This window comes from Barbatula barbatula (assembly GCF_947034865.1).
Source record: "Barbatula barbatula genome assembly, chromosome: 25".
NCBI classification, from domain to species: domain Eukaryota; kingdom Metazoa; phylum Chordata; class Actinopteri; order Cypriniformes; family Nemacheilidae; genus Barbatula; species Barbatula barbatula.
Genome location: NC_136788.1, coordinates 14,920,112 through 14,939,914, shown reverse-complemented (window position 1 = coordinate 14,939,914; position 19,803 = coordinate 14,920,112). Strand labels below are relative to the sequence as shown.

Here is a 19,803-nt window from a genome sequence, read left to right as displayed (position 1 = left end):
ATTTACTTTTATTTCATTGCTATCAGCTAAACATGTGTCATTATTTGTAACTGAATAATTGAAATTGTGATGAAATTAGTTTTAGGTTCATTTTTAAATTTTCTTTAATAATATATACACCCTAACTAAATCTTGTAAACATAAAAATCATCACATGCTTGTTTAATGTGTCAGGGTTTGTGGGGGAAGAACCCAAGCAGGCAGCAGTGCATAAACGGAGACTTTAATAATAAAATAAAGCCCACGATGGGGAAAAGCAGTAACAAAACTTCCCACAATAGGGCAAAAAACGAGAACACAGGATACACGATGGTGAGACCAAATAATAGTTTGCAAGGTATTACGACGACAAGGCAGGGCAACAGGATAACAAGACATGAATGTAATACAAAACAATTCAGCCCATGACGGCAAACACAAGGGCAATATATATGGAGACTAACAAGGATAATTAATACAAGGCAGGTGTGGGGACTGAAACACTAAAGGGAAGCTAATGAGAGAACGAGATCTGGTACTGTCAAGATCCTGCCCCAAGACTAGAAAAACCTGACACCCAGTGGCAGAACCCTGACATAATGTCAATGAAGAACAGAAAGTTAAAGCTTTTAATTTGATTTGATATGAGATCAAACTTGCAATGCGTAAGCATTCATCTATCCTGAGGCACGGATCAGAGATGCAAAAACAGAGGTATTTATTTCAGAACACTTCAGAAGAACAGGAGAATGAAAAAATACTAGGAAAGACTGGACAACATTTTTCTATTATGTTCAGACGCACCCTTCTGCGCACCTGTTATGTAGATGTGCTTCCTTGTTTTATGTAACTGAACAACTGAAAGTAAAAACTAGAGACTCTGGATCTAAGTTTACTCTGAAACTTCTCCTGGGAAACATGTCAAGTAAGCAATATCTTTTAAAACCAATTTAATTTTTACTCATAATACAAGCAAATATTGAAACTTGACAAAACTCAAAAACTTTGATGAAACACAGAAGTGAAATGATTTGCTTTCTCACTGTAATGATCTGTGTGAGTGCTGCGGTGACACAAGTATTAGCTTCAGGTCACAGCTTTGCTTTTCTGTAAATAAATCATGTTTAAATATGAACCATAAATACTGTATCAATGATTGTTTCATAACTGAGTTTAATAGTGACATGTTCATCTTATTCAGTTCTACCACGATTAGTCTTTGACATTTCACATGTAGGAACAGGATTTATTTCTTTTAGATTTTCTGTTGTATACATTCTTAAATACAAATGTGCTTCACGATGCCAAAAATAACCTTTAACATCCGAAGAACATTTAGGTTTTATAAAAGGTTCTTTGTGACGAAAAAGGTTCTTCAGATTATACAAAGATAAGAAAGAGGTGTTTTTTTAAATAGCCGTTGACTGAATGGTTCTTCTATGGCATCGCTGTGAATAATCTTATAAGCTTTATTTTTAAGAGTTTACAAAAAGCTTCTTTATTAGAGTTGATATGAGTAATGTGATGAGATGAGATGATGATGTTCCCTGTAGTTTAAACTAAATCAAACCCCAAGACTGTGTTGTGTTTATTACTGCTTTATTATTGCCTGAATAATTTTTTATTATTTTTACTTGGAGGTTTTATTACATTTATTAAGAACAGATTAATGGACATTTACATTTTTGTAAAAGTGTGTTTTGTGTGTTTGTTACAGGTGAGGAGCTCTCTGAGTTGAGGATTGTGTTGATGGGGTATAGAGGAGCTGGGAAGAGTTCAGCAGGAAACATCATCCTGAACAGAGAAGAGTTTGACCTGAAGACAACTGCTCAGTGTGTGAAGAGACAGAGACAAGTAGCAGACAGACACATCACTGTCATAGAAGCTCCAGGATGGTGGAGTACTATACCTGTAGATCAGAGCCCTGAGTTACTGAAACAAGAGATTTCTCTCAGTGTGTCTCTGTGTCCTCCAGGACCTCATGTTGTTCTACTGGTTATATGTGCAGACATTATATTCAAAGAGGAAGAGAGAAAAGTATTTCAGGGTTATGTGGATCTTCTCGGTGAGAGAGTCTGGAGTCACACTATAGTGCTCTTCACTCGTGGAGACTTTCTAGGAAACACATCTATAGAGCAACACATTGAGAGAGAAGGAGAGGATCTCCAGTGGCTGGTGGAGAAATGTGGGAACAGATATCATGTTCTCAACAATAAGAACAGAAGTGATGACACTCAGATCAAACATCTGCTGGAGAAGATAGAAGAGACCGTGACACAAAACAACGGCTGCCATTTTGAAATAGACAGAAAGATTTTACAGGAGCTGGAGGAGAGAAGAAGAGAAGAAGAAGAGAGAGCAGAAGAACGAATGAAGAGGATGAAGAAACAGAGAGAGATGATCAGATCACAGATGAGTGAGTAAACATCACAGTACTGATCTAAACACTGAGAACATTCAGTGGACTGAACATGAAAACAATCTCACACTTACAGTCGTGCTGTTAGACTTCATCATGTCTGTCAGTTACGGTTGAATCACAGCTCTGCTGGTACAGAGTATAACAGCTGAATTGTGTGTGATATTATTTTCATGTACAATCAGCTGTTTTTTGTCAAATTATCAGAGAACAGAGTTGGGAACCCAAGATGGGATTGAAGTGTCTTAGCCCCCTGAAGGCTGACCGGATATTTCCCAGCGTAATACACAGTTTCTCCCATCTAAGAATACAGAACGTAAAATAACTATAAAATATTAAACTTTTCCGATTAACTGACTGCAGTGTTTGTCTGAATTAATCTGAAAGAAAGACGTAAAAATGAAAAACAAAATGTAAAACTAAGGAATGTTTAAACATTACGACAGTGGCATTTTAATGACTGTTTATGTTATCGTTTTAAATTGTATATTTAATTTACTGATATAGTGTTAATATAGCAGACTTGTCATTCATGATTCTTCTTTTAACCTTAATCTACAGAACACCACTATAATACAGGTGGTAGAACGGACAGTCTCATAATGAATCAAAGTTCAGTACGATGGCCTTTCTATAGTCCTTTCCAAATATTAATTGTAACAAAGATCCATAAAAGGAAGGAAGGAGGCGGGAACCAGCGAACTTTAAATTATTTTAATCAAATAAACAAAGTAAATTGTCAGGCAGCTCCCATACCGTCGACTGCTGGCCATACAGACACGATAAAACACAACATAAAGTCCAGGCCTGGTCCTCTCTCATCATACACTCCTGTCGCTCGCCCTTTATGCTCCCGATGCTCCTCCGTGAGAGATGCGAGACCGGTGCACGCACAGCCGACGCCCGTCACCACCCACCTTGTGCCCCTCCCCCACGGCTCTAGTCCCGCCCCGCTCGCCAAATTAATATAGACCACTTTGGATAACATTAACAACGCTGGTCCAGAAGAACTTCCTGTTCCAGTTGTTTAACACTACACAGCGTTTGAACAAAACACAACCTACAGATCACTTATAACCAAATCAACATGTTAGAAAATATTTTTAACAGTTATTTATGAACATAGGATTTATAATAATAAACAAATAAACTGAAACCGCGAATGTGTCTGGAACAGTGTTTACATCTTATGAAGTGGTCTTTCGAATCTGATGCACAATGTCATACATACAAACATGAACACCATCAGAGTAACATGACACACTGAAATAACACAACATGTAATATTAAACACCATGATATACATATCTGATAAACAATGCAAGAAACAGAATTTTAAAGAATGTCAAATGTGTTTTTCACTGTAAATTTTAATGTGACTTATATGTTTAAAGTAAAATTATGTTTATACTAAAGTTAAATGTACATGTGTCATTGTGTAAAATCTTAAATTTATTTCCACAGCAAAATATACGGCACTTCATACCTTTAACATTTAAGTGTGTTTTGTGTGTTTGTTACAGGTGAGAAGCTCTCAGAGTTGAGGATTGTGTTGATGGGGTATAGAGGAGCTGGGAAGAGTTCAGCTGGAAACATCATCCTGAAAAGAGAAGAGTTTGACCTGAAGACAACTGCTCAGTGTGTGAAGAGACAGAGAGACGTAGCAGACAGACACATCACTGTCATAGAAGCTCCAGGATGGTGGAGTACTATACCTGTAGATCAGAGCCCTGAGTTACTGAAACAAGAGATTTCTCTCAGTGTGTCTCTGTGTCCTCCAGGACCTCATGTTGTTCTACTGGTTATACGTGCAGACATTATATTCAAAGAGGAAGAGAGAAAAGTATTTCAGGGTTATGTGGATCTTCTGGGTGAGAGAGTCTGGAGTCACACTATAGTGCTCTTCACTCATGGAGACTTTCTAGGAGACACATCTATAGAGCAACACATTGAGAGAGAAGGAGAGGATCTCCAGTGGCTGGTGGAGAAATGTGGGAACAGATATCATGTTCTCAACAATAAGAACAGAAGTGATGACACTCAGATCAAACATCTGCTGGAGAAGATAGAAGACACCGTGACACAAAACAACGGCTGCCATTTTGAAATAGACAGAAAGATTTTACAGGAGCTGGTGGAGAGAAGAAGAGAAGAAGAAGAGAGAGCAGAAGAACGAATGAAGAGGATGAAGAAACAGAGAGAGATGATCAGATCACAGATGAGTGAGTAAACATCACAGTACTGATCTAAACACTGAGAACATTCAGTGGACTGAACATGAAAACAATCTCACACTTACAGTCGTGCTGTTAGACTTCATCATGTCTGTTATTACAGACTCTATTCATGTCTACTAGAATAGTTTACATCTGATCATAATACAGTGTTCCAGAGAGCCGTGTAATAACTGGGTTTAATGATGATGTTTTTTTAGTTGTATCTCAATAGATCACAGGTACAGTAGGTCTCAAGTTTATTACGGGTTGATTGAAGAATATTTTTGCTGCTCATATATAAATGCAGTGTTGTCATGAGTTGTAAGGGTATAAGAATATACACTGGAATTTAATATTAAAACTGACAGCTGTGTTTGGCAGAATAATTCTGAATAAAAGGCATTAAACACGTAAAACCTTTTTAAGACTAAAGAAAATGGTGACAAAGCTTTTGGTGTGCTGAAATGGCATTTCAATTCTTGTGTGTTTTACAAATCTTATACGGTAAGTAAATGTTTCATAAACTAATATAATGTAAATATATCAGCATAGACACAATAAAATCTGCCTTTTTTCACCATTTAATGTACAGTTAACCACTATAATAGAACGGGTAAAATAGACGATCATATAATGAATCAAAGATCATCACAAGTGGCATTTCTTTTAAACTCTCTAATACTCAGAGATGGTTCACAATGCCATAGACAAATACAAAACACCACCAGAAACACAGTAATACATAACAGTAATAGTTTACAATGTCATGTAAAACACTCAAATATACATAAACTATAACAAACGTGATTTTTGTTCAAATATTAAATGTATTAGTCAAGATGACATTTGAATTTTGTTAAAATTATGCTTTTATAAACATTGATGTTTTACCTTGTTGTACATGTACTTTCTGTTCAAACTTATGATAATCTCCACTGTAAAGTTTATGGTTATTCATATTTCACATGTTTTGTGTGTTTGTTACAGGTGAGAAGCTCTCAGAGTTGAGGATTGTGTTGATGGGGGATAAAGGAGCTGGGAAGAGTTCAGCTGGAAACATCATCCTGAACAGAGAAGAGTTTGACCTGAAGACAACTGCTCAGTGTGTGAAGAGACAGAGACAAGTAGCAGACAGACACATCACTGTCATAGAAGCTCCAGGATGGTGGAGTACTATACCTGTAGATCAGAGCCCTGAGTTACTGAAACAAGAGATTTCTCTCAGTGTGTCTCTGTGTCCTCCAGGACCTCATGTTGTTCTACTGGTTATACGTGCAGACATTATATTCAAAGAGGAAGAGAGAAAAGTATTTCAGGGTTATGTGGATCTTCTCGGTGAGAGAGTCTGGAGTCACACTATAGTGCTCTTCACTCATGGAGACTTTCTAGGAGACACATCTATAGAGCAACACATTGAGAGAGAAGGAGAGGATCTCCAGTGGCTGGTGGAGAAATGTGGGAACAGATATCATGTTCTCAACAATAAGAACAGAACTGATGACACTCAGATCAAACATCTGCTGGAGAAGATAGAAGAGACCGTGACACAAAACAACGGCTGCCATTTTGAAATAGACAGAAAGATTTTACAGGAGCTGGTGGAGAGAAGAAGAGAAGAAGAAGAGAGAGCAGAAGAACGAATGAAGAGGATGAAGAAACAGAGAGAGATGATCAGATCACAGATGAGTGAGTAAACATCACAGTACTGATCTAAACACTGAGAACATTCAGTGGACTGAACATGAAAACAATCTCACACTTACAGTCGTGCTGTTAGACTTCATCATGTCTGTCAGTTACGGTTGAATCACAGCTCTGCTGGTACAGAGTATAACAGCTGAATTGTGTGTGATATTATTTTCATGTACAATCAGCTGTTTTTTGTCAAATTATCAGAGAACAGAGTTGGGAACCCAAGATGGGATTGAAGTGTCTTAGCCCCCTGAAGGCTGACTGGATATTTCCCAGCGTAATACACAGTTTCTCCCATCTAAGAATACAGAACGTAAAATAACGATAAAATATTAAACTTTCCGATTAACTGACTGCAGTGTTTGTCTGAATAATTCTGAAAGAAAGACGTAAAAATGAAAAACAAAATGTAAAACTAAGGAATGTTTAAACATTACGACAGTGGCATTTAAAAGACTGTTTATGTTATCGTTTTAAATTGTATATTTAATTTACTGATATAGTGTTAATATAGCAGACTTGTCATTCATGATTCTTCTTTTAACCTTAATCTACAGAACACCACTATAATACAGGTGGTAGAACGGACAGTTACATAATGAATCAAAGTTCAGTTCGATGGCCTTTCTATAGTCCTTTCCAAATATTAATTGTAACAAAGATCCATAAAAGGAAGGAAGGAGGCGGGAACCAGCGAACTTTAAATTATTTTAATCAAATAAACAAAGTAAATTGTCAGGCAGCTCCCATACCGTCGACTGCTGGCCATACAGACACGATAAAACACAACATAAAGTCCAGGCCTGGTCCTCTCTCATCATACACTCCTGTCGCTCGCCCTTTATGCTCCCGATGCTCCTCCGTGAGAGATGCGAGACCGGTGCACGCACAGCCGACGCCCTTCACCACCCACCTTGTGCCCCTCCCCCACGGCTCTAGTCCCGCCCCGCTCGCCACATTAATATAGACCACTTTGGATAACATTAACAACACTGGTCCAGAAAAACTTCCTGTTCCAGTTGTTTAACACTACACAGCGTTTGAACAAAACACAACCTACAGATCACTTATAACCAAATCAACATGTTAGAAAATATTTTTAACAGTTATTTATGAACATAGGATTTATAATAATAAACAAATAAACTGAAACCGCGAATGTGTCTGGAACAGTGTTTACATCTTATGAAGTGGTCTTTCGAATCTGATGCACAATGTCATACATACAAACATGAACACCATCAGAGTAACATGACACACTGAAATAACACAACATGTAATATTAAACACCATGATATACATATCTGATAAACAATGCAAGAAACAGAATTTTAAAGAATGTCAAATGTGTTTTTCACTGTAAATTTTAATGTGACTTATATGTTTAAAGTAAAATTATGTTTATACTAAAGTTAAATGTACATGTGTCATTGTGTAAAATCTTAAATTTATTTCCACAGAAAAATATACGGCACTTCATACCTTTAACATTTAAGTGTGTTTTGTGTGTTTGTTACAGGTGAGAAGCTCTCAGAGTTGAGGATTGTGTTGATGGGTGATAGAGGAGCTGGGAAGAGTTCAGCAGGAAACATCATCCTGAACAGAGAAGAGTTTGACCTGAAGACAACTGCTCAGTGTGTGAAGAGACAGAGAGACGTAGCAGACAGACACATCACTGTCATAGAAGCTCCAGGATGGTGGAGTACTATACCTGTAGATCAGAGCCCTGAGTTACTGAAACAAGAGATTTCTCTCAGTGTGTCTCGGTGTCCTCCAGGACCTCATGTTGTTCTACTGGTTATATGTGCAGACATTATATTCAAAGAGGAAGAGAGAAAAGTATTTCAGGGTTATGTGGATCTTCTGGGTGAGAGAGTCTGGAGTCACACTATAGTGCTCTTCACTCGTGGAGACTTTCTAGGAGACACATCTATAGAGCAACACATTGAGAGAGAAGGAGAGGATCTCCAGTGGCTGGTGGAGAAATGTGGGAACAGATATCATGTTCTCAACAATAAGAACAGAAGTAATGACACTCAGTTCAAACATCTGCTGGAGAAGATAGAAGAGACCGTGACACAAAACAACGGCTGCCATTTTGAAATGGACAGAAAGACTTTACAGGAGCTGGAGGAGAGAAGAAGAGAAGAAGAAGAGAGAGCAGAAGAACGAATGAAGAGGATGAAGAAACAGAGAGAGATGATCAGATCACAGATGAGTGAGTAAACATCACAGTACTGATCTAAACACTGAGAACATTCAGTGGACTGAACATGAAAACAATCTCACACTTACAGTCGTGCTGTTAGACTTCATCATGTCTGTCAGTTACGGTTGAATCACAGCTCTGCTGGTACAGAGTATAACAGCTGAATTGTGTGTGATATTATTTTCATGTACAATCAGCTGTTTTTTGTCAAATTATCAGAGAACAGAGTTGGGAACCCAAGATGGGATTGAAGTGTCTTAGCCCCCTGAAGGCTGACTGGATATTTCCCAGCGTAATACACAGTTTCTCCCATCTAAGAATACAGAACGTAAAATAACGATAAAATATTAAACTTTCCGATTAACTGACTGCAGTGTTTGTCTGAATAATTCTGAAAGAAAGACGTAAAAATGAAAAACAAAATGTAAAACTAAGGAATGTTTAAACATTACGACAGTGGCATTTAAAAGACTGTTTATGTTATCGTTTTAAATTGTATATTTAATTTACTGATATAGTGTTAATATAGCAGACTTGTCATTCATGATTCTTCTTTTAACCTTAATCTACAGAACACCACTATAATACAGGTGGTAGAACGGACAGTCTCATAATGAATCAAAGTTCAGTACGATGGCCTTTCTATAGTCCTTTCCAAATATTAATTGTAACAAAGATCCATAAAAGGAAGGAAGGAGGCGGGAACCAGCGAACTTTAAATTATTTTAATCAAATAAACAAAGTAAATTGTCAGGCAGCTCCCATACCGTCGACTGCTGGCCATACAGACACGATAAAACACAACATAAAGTCCAGGCCTGGTCCTCTCTCATCATACACTCCTGTCGCTCGCCCTTTATGCTCCCGATGCTCCTCCGTGAGAGATGCGAGACCGGTGCACTCACAGCCGACGCCCTTCACCACCCACCTTGTGCCCCTCTAGTCCCACGGCTCTAGTCCCGCCCCGCTCGCCACATTTACATTTACATTTATTCATTTGGCAGACGCTTTTATCCAAAGCGACTTACAAGTAGTTTTATACAGTGGCACATTACTGCAGAGCAATCAGGGGTAAGGTGCCTTGCTCAAGGGCCCTTCAGTCATGACCTGCTGGCACTGAGATTTGAACCAGCAACCTTCTGATCACAAGCCCAACGCTCTAACCATTAGGCCACAGCTGACCCCTGACATTAATTTAGACCACTTTGGATAACATTAACAACACTGGTCCAGAAGAACTTCCTGTTCCAGTTGTTTAACACTACACACCGTTTGAACAAAACACAACCTACAGATCACTTATAACCAAATCAACATGTTCGAAAATATTTTTAACAGTTATTTATGAATGTAAGATTTATAATAATAAACAAATAAACTGAAACCGCAAATGTGTCTGGAACAGTGTTTACATCTTATGAAGTGGTCTTTCGAATCTGATGCACAATGTCATACATACAAACATGAAGACCATCAGAGTAACATGACACACTGAAATAACACAACATGTAATATTAAACACCATGATATACATATCTGATAAACAATGCAAGAAACAGAATTTTAAAGAATGTCAAATGTGTTTTTCACTGTAAATTTTAATGTGACTTATATGTTTAAAGTAAAATTATGTTTATACTAAAGTTAAATGTACATGTGTCATTGTGTAAAATCTCACATTTATTTCCACAGCAAAATATACGGCACTTCATACCTTTAACATTCAAGTGTGTTTCGTGTGTTTGTTACAGGTGAGAAGCTCTCAGAGTTGAGGATTGTGTTGATGGGGTATAGAGGAGCTGGGAAGAGTTCAGCAGGAAACATCATCCTGAAAAGAGAAGAGTTTGACCTGAAGACAACTGCTCAGTGTGTGAAGAGACAGAGAGACGTAGCAGACAGACACATCACTGTCATAGAAGCTCCAGGATGGTGGAGTACTATACCTGTAGATCAGAGCCCTGAGTTACTGAAACAAGAGATTTCTCTCAGTGTGTCTCTGTGTCCTCCAGGACCTCATGTTGTTCTACTGGTTATACGTGCAGACATTAAATTCAAAGAGGACGAGAGAAAAGTATTTCAGGGTTATGTGGATCTTCTCGGTGAGAGAGTCTGGAGTCACACTATAGTGCTCTTCACATATGGAGACTTTCTAGGAGACACATCTATAGAGCAACACATTGAGAGTGAAGGAGAGGATCTCCAGTGGCTGGTGGAGAAATGTGGGAACAGATATCATGTTCTCAACAATAAGAACAGAAGTGATGACACTCAGATCAAACATCTGCTGGAGAAGATAGAAGACACCGTGACACAAAACAACGGCTGCCATTTTGAAATAGACAGAAAGATTTTACAGGAGCTGGTGGAGAGAAGAAGAGAAGAAGAAGAGAGAGCAGAAGAACGAATGAAGAGGATGAAGAAACAGAGAGAGATGATCAGATCACAGATGAGTGAGTAAACATCACAGTACTGATCTAAACACTGAGAACATTCAGTGGACTGAACATGAAAACAATCTCACACTTACAGTCGTGCTGTTAGACTTCATCATGTCTGTTATTACAGACTCTATTCATGTCTACTAGAATAGTTTACATCTGATCATAATACAGTGTTCCAGAGAGCCGTGTAATAACTGGGTTTAATGATGATGTTTTTTTAGTTGTATCTCAATAGATCACAGGTACAGTAGGTCTCAAGTTTATTACGGGTTGATTGAAGAATATTTTTGCTGCTCATATATAAATGCAGTGTTGTCATGAGTTGTAAGGGTATAAGAATATACACTGGAATTTAATATTAAAACTGACAGCTGTGTTTGGCAGAATAATTCTGAATAAAAGGCATTAAACACGTAAAACCTTTTTAAGACTAAAGAAAATGGTGACAAAGCTTTTGGTGTGCTGAAATGGCATTTCAATTCTTGTGTGTTTTACAAATCTTATACGGTAAGTAAATGTTTCATAAACTAATATAATGTAAATATATCAGCATAGACACAATAAAATCTGCCTTTTTTCACCATTTAATGTACAGTTAACCACTATAATAGAACGGGTAAAATAGACGATCATATAATGAATCAAAGATCCTCACAAGTGGCGTTTCTTTTAAACTCTCTAATACTCAGAGATGGTGCACAATGCCATAGACAAATACAAAACACCACCAGAAACACAGTAATACATAACAGTAATAGTTTACAATGTCATGTAAAACACTCAAATATACATAAACTATACCAAACGTGATTTTTGTTCAAATATTAAATGTATTAGTCAAGATGACATTTGAATTTTGTTAAAATTATGCTTTTATAAACATTGATGTTTTACCTTGTTGTACATGTACTTTCTGTTCAAACGTATGATAATCTCCACTGTAAAGTTTATGGTTATTCATATTTCACATGTTTTGTGTGTTTGTTACAGGTGAGAAGCTCTCAGAGTTGAGGATTGTGTTAATGGGGTATAGAGGAGCTGGGATGAGCTCAGCAGGAAACATCATCCTGAACAGAGAAGAGTTTGACCTGAAGACAACTGCTCAGTGTGTGAAGAGACAGAGACAAGTAGCAGACAGACACATAACTGTCATAGAAGCTCCAGGATGGTGGAGGAGAATACCTGTAGATCAGAGCCCTGAGTTACTGAAACAAGAGATTTCTCTCAGTGTGTCTCTGTGTCCTCCAGGACCTCATGTTGTTCTACTGGTTATATGTGCAGACATTATATTCAAAGAGGAAGAGAGAAAAGTATTTCAGGGTTATGTGGATCTTCTGGGTGAGAGAGTCTGGAGTCACACTATAGTGCTCTTCACTCATGGAGACTTTCTAGGAGACACATCTATAGAGCAACACATTGAGAGAGAAGGAGAGGATCTCCAGTGGCTGGTGGAGAAATGTGGGAACAGATATCATGTTCTCAACAATAAGAACAGAAGTGATGACACTCAGATCAAACATCTGCTGGAGAAGATAGAAGAGACCGTGACACAAAACAACGGCTGCCATTTTGAAGTTTTACAGAAGGTGGAGGAGAAAAGAAGAGCAGAGGACAAGAAAGCAAAATCACAGATGAGTGAGTGAATCATAAATATATAGTGAAATTTTCTTCTTTCTTTCAGTGTCTCTATTACAGTATTAAAATTTAATGTCAGTATGTTATAACATTATACGCCTATAGAAAATGTTGCACACAAACTGTTGTGTTATTGGTTTGACAAAACGTGGCCTAAAAGTCTAAAATAGTTTGACATTTTGAAATTTTTAGAAAGTTAAAGATAAATCTTTCAGTTTGTTCATCTCATCTATTTTCATGTTGTTAACATGTTCTGATGTTTTCTAGCATGTTTTCCCTTTTCAATTCCACTTCTATGTCTTCGACTTTATTAAATGTTGAAGTCCTCGTTTTTATTTAATTATGGACAGAAGGTCACCAAATCCTTAAGATTCAATCTTTTTATCATTGTTTTCAGGGAGTGAAGTTGAGATGTTTGATTCAGTCTCTCTGGGAAGTTCTGCTTGTGGATCATTCAGATCTCTATCAGGTGCAGACAAAAGCTCAGTTTCTGCATCTTCACTCTCTATAGACAGACCCGTCTCATTTGCTGATGGATCATACAACAAGAAATTTCATCAACCATTGAGTACGTATCTTTATTTGAACTATTTGACTACAGTGCCCCCATTTTCTTATTTAAATATTTAAACTGCATTTTTTTATTTATTGCAATGTAAGAAAAATGTGTCACAGTCTTGCAGTGTAACTGCTGTACAGTTTTCAGGTGCATAAAAACATTTAGTAAGTATCTTCATTATTTCCAGGGAGTGAAGATGTATGGGGTGCCGTTTGTAAAGCGGCTCCCTCTGAAAATAACAGCAACATTTTGTCACATTTAGCTTCAAACAATGTTTAAAAAACTGGTATGAATTTTTGAGGGTCACTTTTTAGCACATTTAGAACAATATTTGTCAACTTAGAGATATTTTAAATAGTTAAATCTAAACATTAAATGTTACACCTAAATGTTAAATCTAAATCTAAATGTTAAATTTAAATATAAATCTAAATATTAAATCTAAATGTTTAATCTAAATCTAAATCTAAATGTTAAATCTAAATATTAAATCTTAATCTAAATCTAAATGTTAAATCTAAATGTTAAATCTAAATCTAAATCTAAATGTTAAATCTAAATGTTAAATCTAAATCTAAATCTAAATGTTAAATCTAAATGTTAAATCTAAATCTAAATCTAAATGTTAAATCTAAATATTAAATCTAAATCTAAATCTAAATGTTGAATCTAAATGTTTCGGGTGAAACTAAATATTTAGCTAATATGCAAATTCAAAATGCCGGTAACCGGAAATACCAAAATAAAAGCTCGAGGAGGTCAGTGTGTGTTTATAGTGTCAAAACGGCTGTTGAAAAAGTTTGAATAGCAGCCAGGACGGCTCTGCCGATGTTCTCGGCTAACGCCGATTCGTTGGACATTTTCGCAGCGCGACCTGGTCAGGGGCGGGCGGGGACAGGCTCTTGCTGGCCTTCATGCAAGCGAACATGACAGATCAGTCAAACTGTGAGCCCCCTCGTGGCTGGCTATAGTGGCTACAGGTCATAAGTCTCGCCCCCTTCATAAAAGTAACACTAAAAACTCAAAGTACTCTTCAAATACAGTTTCTCCAAACGTGTTTATTATTTAGGTAGTTATTATCACGATAATCCATGTCCAAGAGTCCATTTCCCCGGATGAGATGTTTTTTTTATTCATTATTTGACACTATAAACACACACTGACCTCCTCGAGCTTTTATTTTGGTATTTCCGGTTACCGGCATTTTGAATTTGCATATTAGCTAAATATTTAGTTTCACCCGAAACATTTAGATTCAACATTTAGATTTAGATTTAGATTTAATATTTAGATTTAACATTTAGATTTAGATTTAGATTTAACATTTAGATTTAACATTTAGATTTAGATTTAGATTTAACATTTAGATTTAACATTTAGATTTAGATTTAGATTTAACATTTAGATTTAACATTTAGATTTAGATTTAGATTTAACATTTAGATTTAACATTTAGATTTAGATTAAGATTTAATATTTAGATTTAACATTTAGATTTAGATTTAGATTTAACATTTAGATTTAATATTTAGATTTATATTTAAATTTAACATTTAGATTTAGATTTAACATTTAGGTGTAACATTTAATGTTTAGATTTAACTATTTAAAATATCTCTAAGTTGACAAATATTGTTCTAAATGTGCTAAAAAGTGACCCTCAAAAATTCATACCAGTTTTTTAAACATTGTTTGAAGCTAAATGTGACAAAATGTTGCTGTTATTTTCAGAGGGAGCCGCTTTACAAACGGCACCCCATAAAGATGAGATGTCTGATTCAGTCTCTCTAGGAAGTTCTGGTTATGGATCATTCAGATCTCTATCAGGTGCAGACAACAGCTCAGTTTCTGCATCATCACACTCTATAGACAGACCCGTCTCATTTGCTGATGGATCATACAACAAGAAATTACAACAACCATTGAGTACGTATCTTTATGTGAATTATTTAACTACAGTGCCCTCAAAAAAAGAATTTAAATATTCAAACTGCATTTTTTTCATTTTAATTATTTATTGCAATGTAAGAAAAATGTGTCACAGTCTTGCTGTGTGACTGCTGTATACTATTCAGGTGCATAAAAACATTTAGTAAATATCTTCATTATTTTCAGGGAGAGAAGATGAGATGTTTGATTCAGTCTCTCTGGGAAGTTCTGCTTATGGTTCATTCAGATCTCGATCAGGTCTCGATCAGACATCATCAGACTCCAGTGACTACAAAGATTTATCTACCAATTTTCTAGATGGATCTGAACCCTTCACTCCTCAGTCTGTGGAACATTCACAAAACAAACCAAGAAAACATCCACGATCTTAAAATTATTAAGAGGCAAACAGAATAAATGAGAAGAAAAAAATATGTGATGTTATTTGTCCTAAAGAAAACCAATGAATGAAATCACTTGTATCTGACTCAACACAAATTCTCGGACAGAATTTTCCATCTATTTAATAAATTCAAACCAAACTACGAACTTGTTTCCAATAATAGTTTCACTGATACATGTATCTAACATCACTAAACCACAGTTACACAGAGCAGGAAATACAGTTTGTGATCAAGGTCATTTACACCGATGACATTTTTTATTTTGTACAGTAACTGGCATTACATGTCATATTTTTTAAAATATGTAAATCTTTTTTGTAAATATAATATTGACAAATATTTTTATGTTCTGATCTCAATCAGAAATTCTTCAAGAAATTGTTCAGTTCAGCCATAATGATCAAGAATATATGGCTTATATATTTTATATATTTCTAAATATTTATAACACTTGATACTCACTTTTATTATGCTTAGAAAGAATATTCACATTCCTAACTAAAGTAGTTGATGAAAGGCTTTGTTTTACTCTTTTCCATTCATTGTATTGTTTGCTTGCAAGATGTTTTTTTAAACTATTGACTTTATATTAGAACAGATAATGAACTTTCACCTGTGTTCTTTTACTAACTTACATCATAACACGATAAGCACTTTTTATGCATGTATGTATGCAGATACATGTACAGTATGTGTATATTTTACTGACATGCATTGTTTAAACAATTATAAATGTTTCAACATTTAACAGTTTTTCAGCCAAATGCTGTTTTCGGGTCACACTCAAACCTTATTTTGATGTGTCATTAATAAAATCATTTATTCACCATCTTGTTGTTTCAAATTGTGACGTGGCACAGCATCATGGCGTTTTCATAGGAACCCCATTCTGACGACACAACGTTGAGAAACCGACCAAAAGGGAAGGGTTGTGTCTTTAATGCTCACTGAAGCACTGAGACATGATTCTCAGGCTCCTCATGACAAAAGGTGAATGAACGGACATTAATGTTTACCAAGTGGCTTTCTTTCACTCTCTTGCATTTATTCCTTGTGTGTTGACTTTATTACTGGACTTTAACTTTATATACAGTGATAAACTAAATGATTGTTAAACTTTGGAACTCTTCATTAGAAATGTTACGTTTTATTGTTACATTCATTATTATCTTGATTTTCGCTCTTCTGTCACATGTTATTCACAAACTTATGCAAATGCACTTTAGGCAAACATGAAGCAGCTTGTTCTATTTTCGCCCTGGTTTTGTGTAACTGAACTAAAGTAGACTACTAAAATTACTCAAGACAAGTGAAATGGACTTAAGCATTTTTATTTTAATCGGAAGTCATCTGGTAATGCAAACGAATATGTGAAAAGACTATAAGTTGTGGCTTTATACTTTAAAATTGTTCATGCTTGAAAGTACATTGACACTTTTGAATTTTCGGTTTCAATCGGCATATTCACAACCTAATGCAAACAGTTCAGCAGATAAAAAGCGTCTCAGCGTGTTTGCGTCCTTGTTTTGGGTTTCCCCATATGAAAGTAAAAACTAAAGAGTGAAACTGATTTGTGTAATTTCAATATGTCTGTTAAAATAGCTAGACATTGGAAGACTACTGCCAACCACATGCTCCAGGTGAGATGATGTGTTGTTTAGGAATTAAATGCATGAGTACAAGAGTTGTTGTTTATCCATAATCCCATGTTTGTGTTGTAGGTGCTCTGCTGAAAGCAGTGTGTGTGTGCAGTGATGTGGTGTGTGTGTCGTCTCCTCTCTCACTGAAAGATCAGCTGTTACAGCGCTGGGGTGGAGGACTGGAGCTGCGCAGCTGGTCTACACTGCCACATGGATCTGGTCTCGTTCCTCATCCGTTCCCGCTAAGTGCAAACCCAGAGCTGCATTATTGGATATAATTTTCAATGATCTGTGTTTGAATTTGTGTGTTTGTAGGGACCAGTAGCATCTTGGCAGGAGCAGCTCTTGCTGCAGTATACAGATGTACGGGACGGAGCTACGACACAATATCTCTCATTCATGATGTGCTTTATCTGGAGCAAATACTTACCACTGGTATGAGATACTGCGTGAGGATATTTGAGCATGTGATGTTGGTTACCTCAAGGTTTAAACATTAGCCTGACCACATATGATATGACACGGCTAAAATGAATATTATCACTTGTTATAGATGTAATGCAAGGTTAAAAAACACTGTATTTTCCACATACCGTGCATGTTAGCGGACACTTTTATCCAAAGCGACTTACAAATAGTACAGGGAGCAATAACTGATATGTCGTACAGGAGCAATAATACAATAAGTGATTACCACCTATTTACCTATATTACCTTACCACCTAACTTGCGTATACATTTGGGCGGTCTTTTAGTCATCCAATGAAATGACGTACATTTGTGGGGGTGTGGTTCCACGAGACGTTTCAGGCAGGTCTGGGTGAGCATTCGCTTTTAGATTGAATGCATATTTTGTTCCGACACTTTAATTTTTGTGTTTTTTCTGTGTCTAATACATGCATGGGCAACTTATAATACAACAAAGACGCGGAAAAACACGTATTAACCCCACATGACCCCTTAAACCAATAGAAGTTGTTGGAAAAGTCTTTCTGTTCTGTGATGTAGGTGGTGGATGGCAAGATCAGGTTGGCGGTTTATTTGGAGGAGTGAAGGTCGCTCGATCTGCAGCTCGGTTGCCTCTGAGAGTTGAAGTAGAACAGCTCTCTCTCTCTCAAGACTTTCTGTCTGTCCTGCAGCAGCATCTTCTTCTGGTTTACACCGGAAAGACGCGTTTAGCACGAAATCTTCTGCATGTATGAGGTGAGCGACTGATCCTTCATTTTGATTCCTTCAGAATATTAATGGAACTACTTTTTATCACAAATAAATGCACATTACTTTACAGGCAAACAAAGCAGAATATACATTTGTATTTATTCCATTAAAAAACAAGAAATTACAAATAGATTTTTCCAGCAAAAATCTGTCCATACTACATCACATAACATTACTTCTCGATTATATAGATTATAATAGGGTTTTCCCTTCATGTGATCTAAAATTGAGCGAGTGTGGTTTAGAGAAATGTAATGTATTTAATGTAGCGTTGTTGGTCCTGTTTTGTTATCTCAGAGCATTGGTCTATTCAGTGTTCATTCAGTGGAGTTAGATATGGATGGGATCACCATCATTCAGAAGAGCTCTGAACATCCTGACTGACATCAGCAACTCAAATATGATCCATAAACACACAAGATCAGCAGACAACATGAGTCTGAGTCACTGCCTTATCTTCTGTAAATCACAAACTTTAAATTACTTTGATTCTTGCATCTTTTTTAACATTTGTAATTCCATGAAGATATTGAAATATATATATATATATATATGTATTACTGTACAATTATATTTAAACAGTACAAAGAATTAGACAGTACTGTGCAATAAAAACAACACAAATGGCCTTGAACTGATTCATGTATGTTATTTTGTTAAATGTCTGGCTGTGCCTTATATCTTTTGCTCATTTATCAACTTTTGTATTCATTCAACTTTTACTTCATATAAATAACCTGTCTCTGCATTGAAATAAATATTGCTATTTAGGCCGATGCTATTTACTTTTATTTCATTGCTATCAGCTAAACATGGAGACTAACAAGGATAATTAATACAAGGCAGGTGTGGGGACTGAAACACTAAAGGGAAGCTAATGAGAGAACGAGATCTGGTACTGTCAAGATCCTGCCCCAAGACTAGAAAAACCTGACACCCAGTGGCAGAACCCTGACATAATGTCAATGAAGAACAGAAAGTTAAAGCTTTTAAATTGATTTGATATGAGATCAAACTTGCAATGCGTAAGCATTCATCTATCCTGAGGCACGGATCAGAGATGCAAAAACAGAGGTATTTATTTCAGAACACTTCAGAAGAAAAACAGGAGAATGCAAAAATACTGGCAAGACTGGACAACATTTTTCTATTATGTTCAGACGCACCCTTCTGCGCACCTGTTATGTAGATATGCTTCCTTGTTTTATATAACTGAACAACTGAAAGTAAAAACTAGAGACTCTGGATCTAAGTTTACTCTGAAACTTCTCCTGGGAAACATGTCAAGTAAGCAATATCTTTTAAAACCAATTTAATTTTTACTCATAATATAATACAAGCAAAGATTAAAACTTGACAAAACTCAAAACTTTGATGAAACACAGAAGTGAAATGATTTGCTTTCTCACTGTAATGATCTGTGTGAGTGCTGCGGTGACACAAGTATTAGCTTCAGGTCACA

The 19,803-nt window shown here is 36.3% G+C and overlaps 1 protein-coding gene across 1 annotated transcript in view; it reads left to right on the top strand.

Moving 5' to 3' along the window:
• Positions 1-824: 824 nt before the first annotated feature.
• The window catches only part of LOC306890919 (uncharacterized protein), a 32,256-nt gene continuing 13,277 nt past the window's right edge, over positions 825-19,803 (top strand). The window contains exons 1-12 of the mRNA XM_079450934.1: positions 825-904; positions 1,697-2,395; positions 3,922-4,620; positions 5,602-6,300; positions 7,826-8,524; positions 10,267-10,965; positions 11,947-12,591; positions 12,989-13,159; positions 14,882-15,076; positions 15,266-15,460; positions 17,439-17,558; positions 19,389-19,628. Of these exons, the coding sequence (XP_079307060.1) occupies positions 898-904; positions 1,697-2,395; positions 3,922-4,620; positions 5,602-6,300; positions 7,826-8,524; positions 10,267-10,965; positions 11,947-12,591; positions 12,989-13,159; positions 14,882-15,076; positions 15,266-15,460; positions 17,439-17,558; positions 19,389-19,628 (5,068 nt within the window). The 5' untranslated portion in view covers positions 825-897. The remainder of the gene's footprint in view (positions 905-1,696; positions 2,396-3,921; positions 4,621-5,601; positions 6,301-7,825; positions 8,525-10,266; positions 10,966-11,946; positions 12,592-12,988; positions 13,160-14,881; positions 15,077-15,265; positions 15,461-17,438; positions 17,559-19,388; positions 19,629-19,803) is intronic.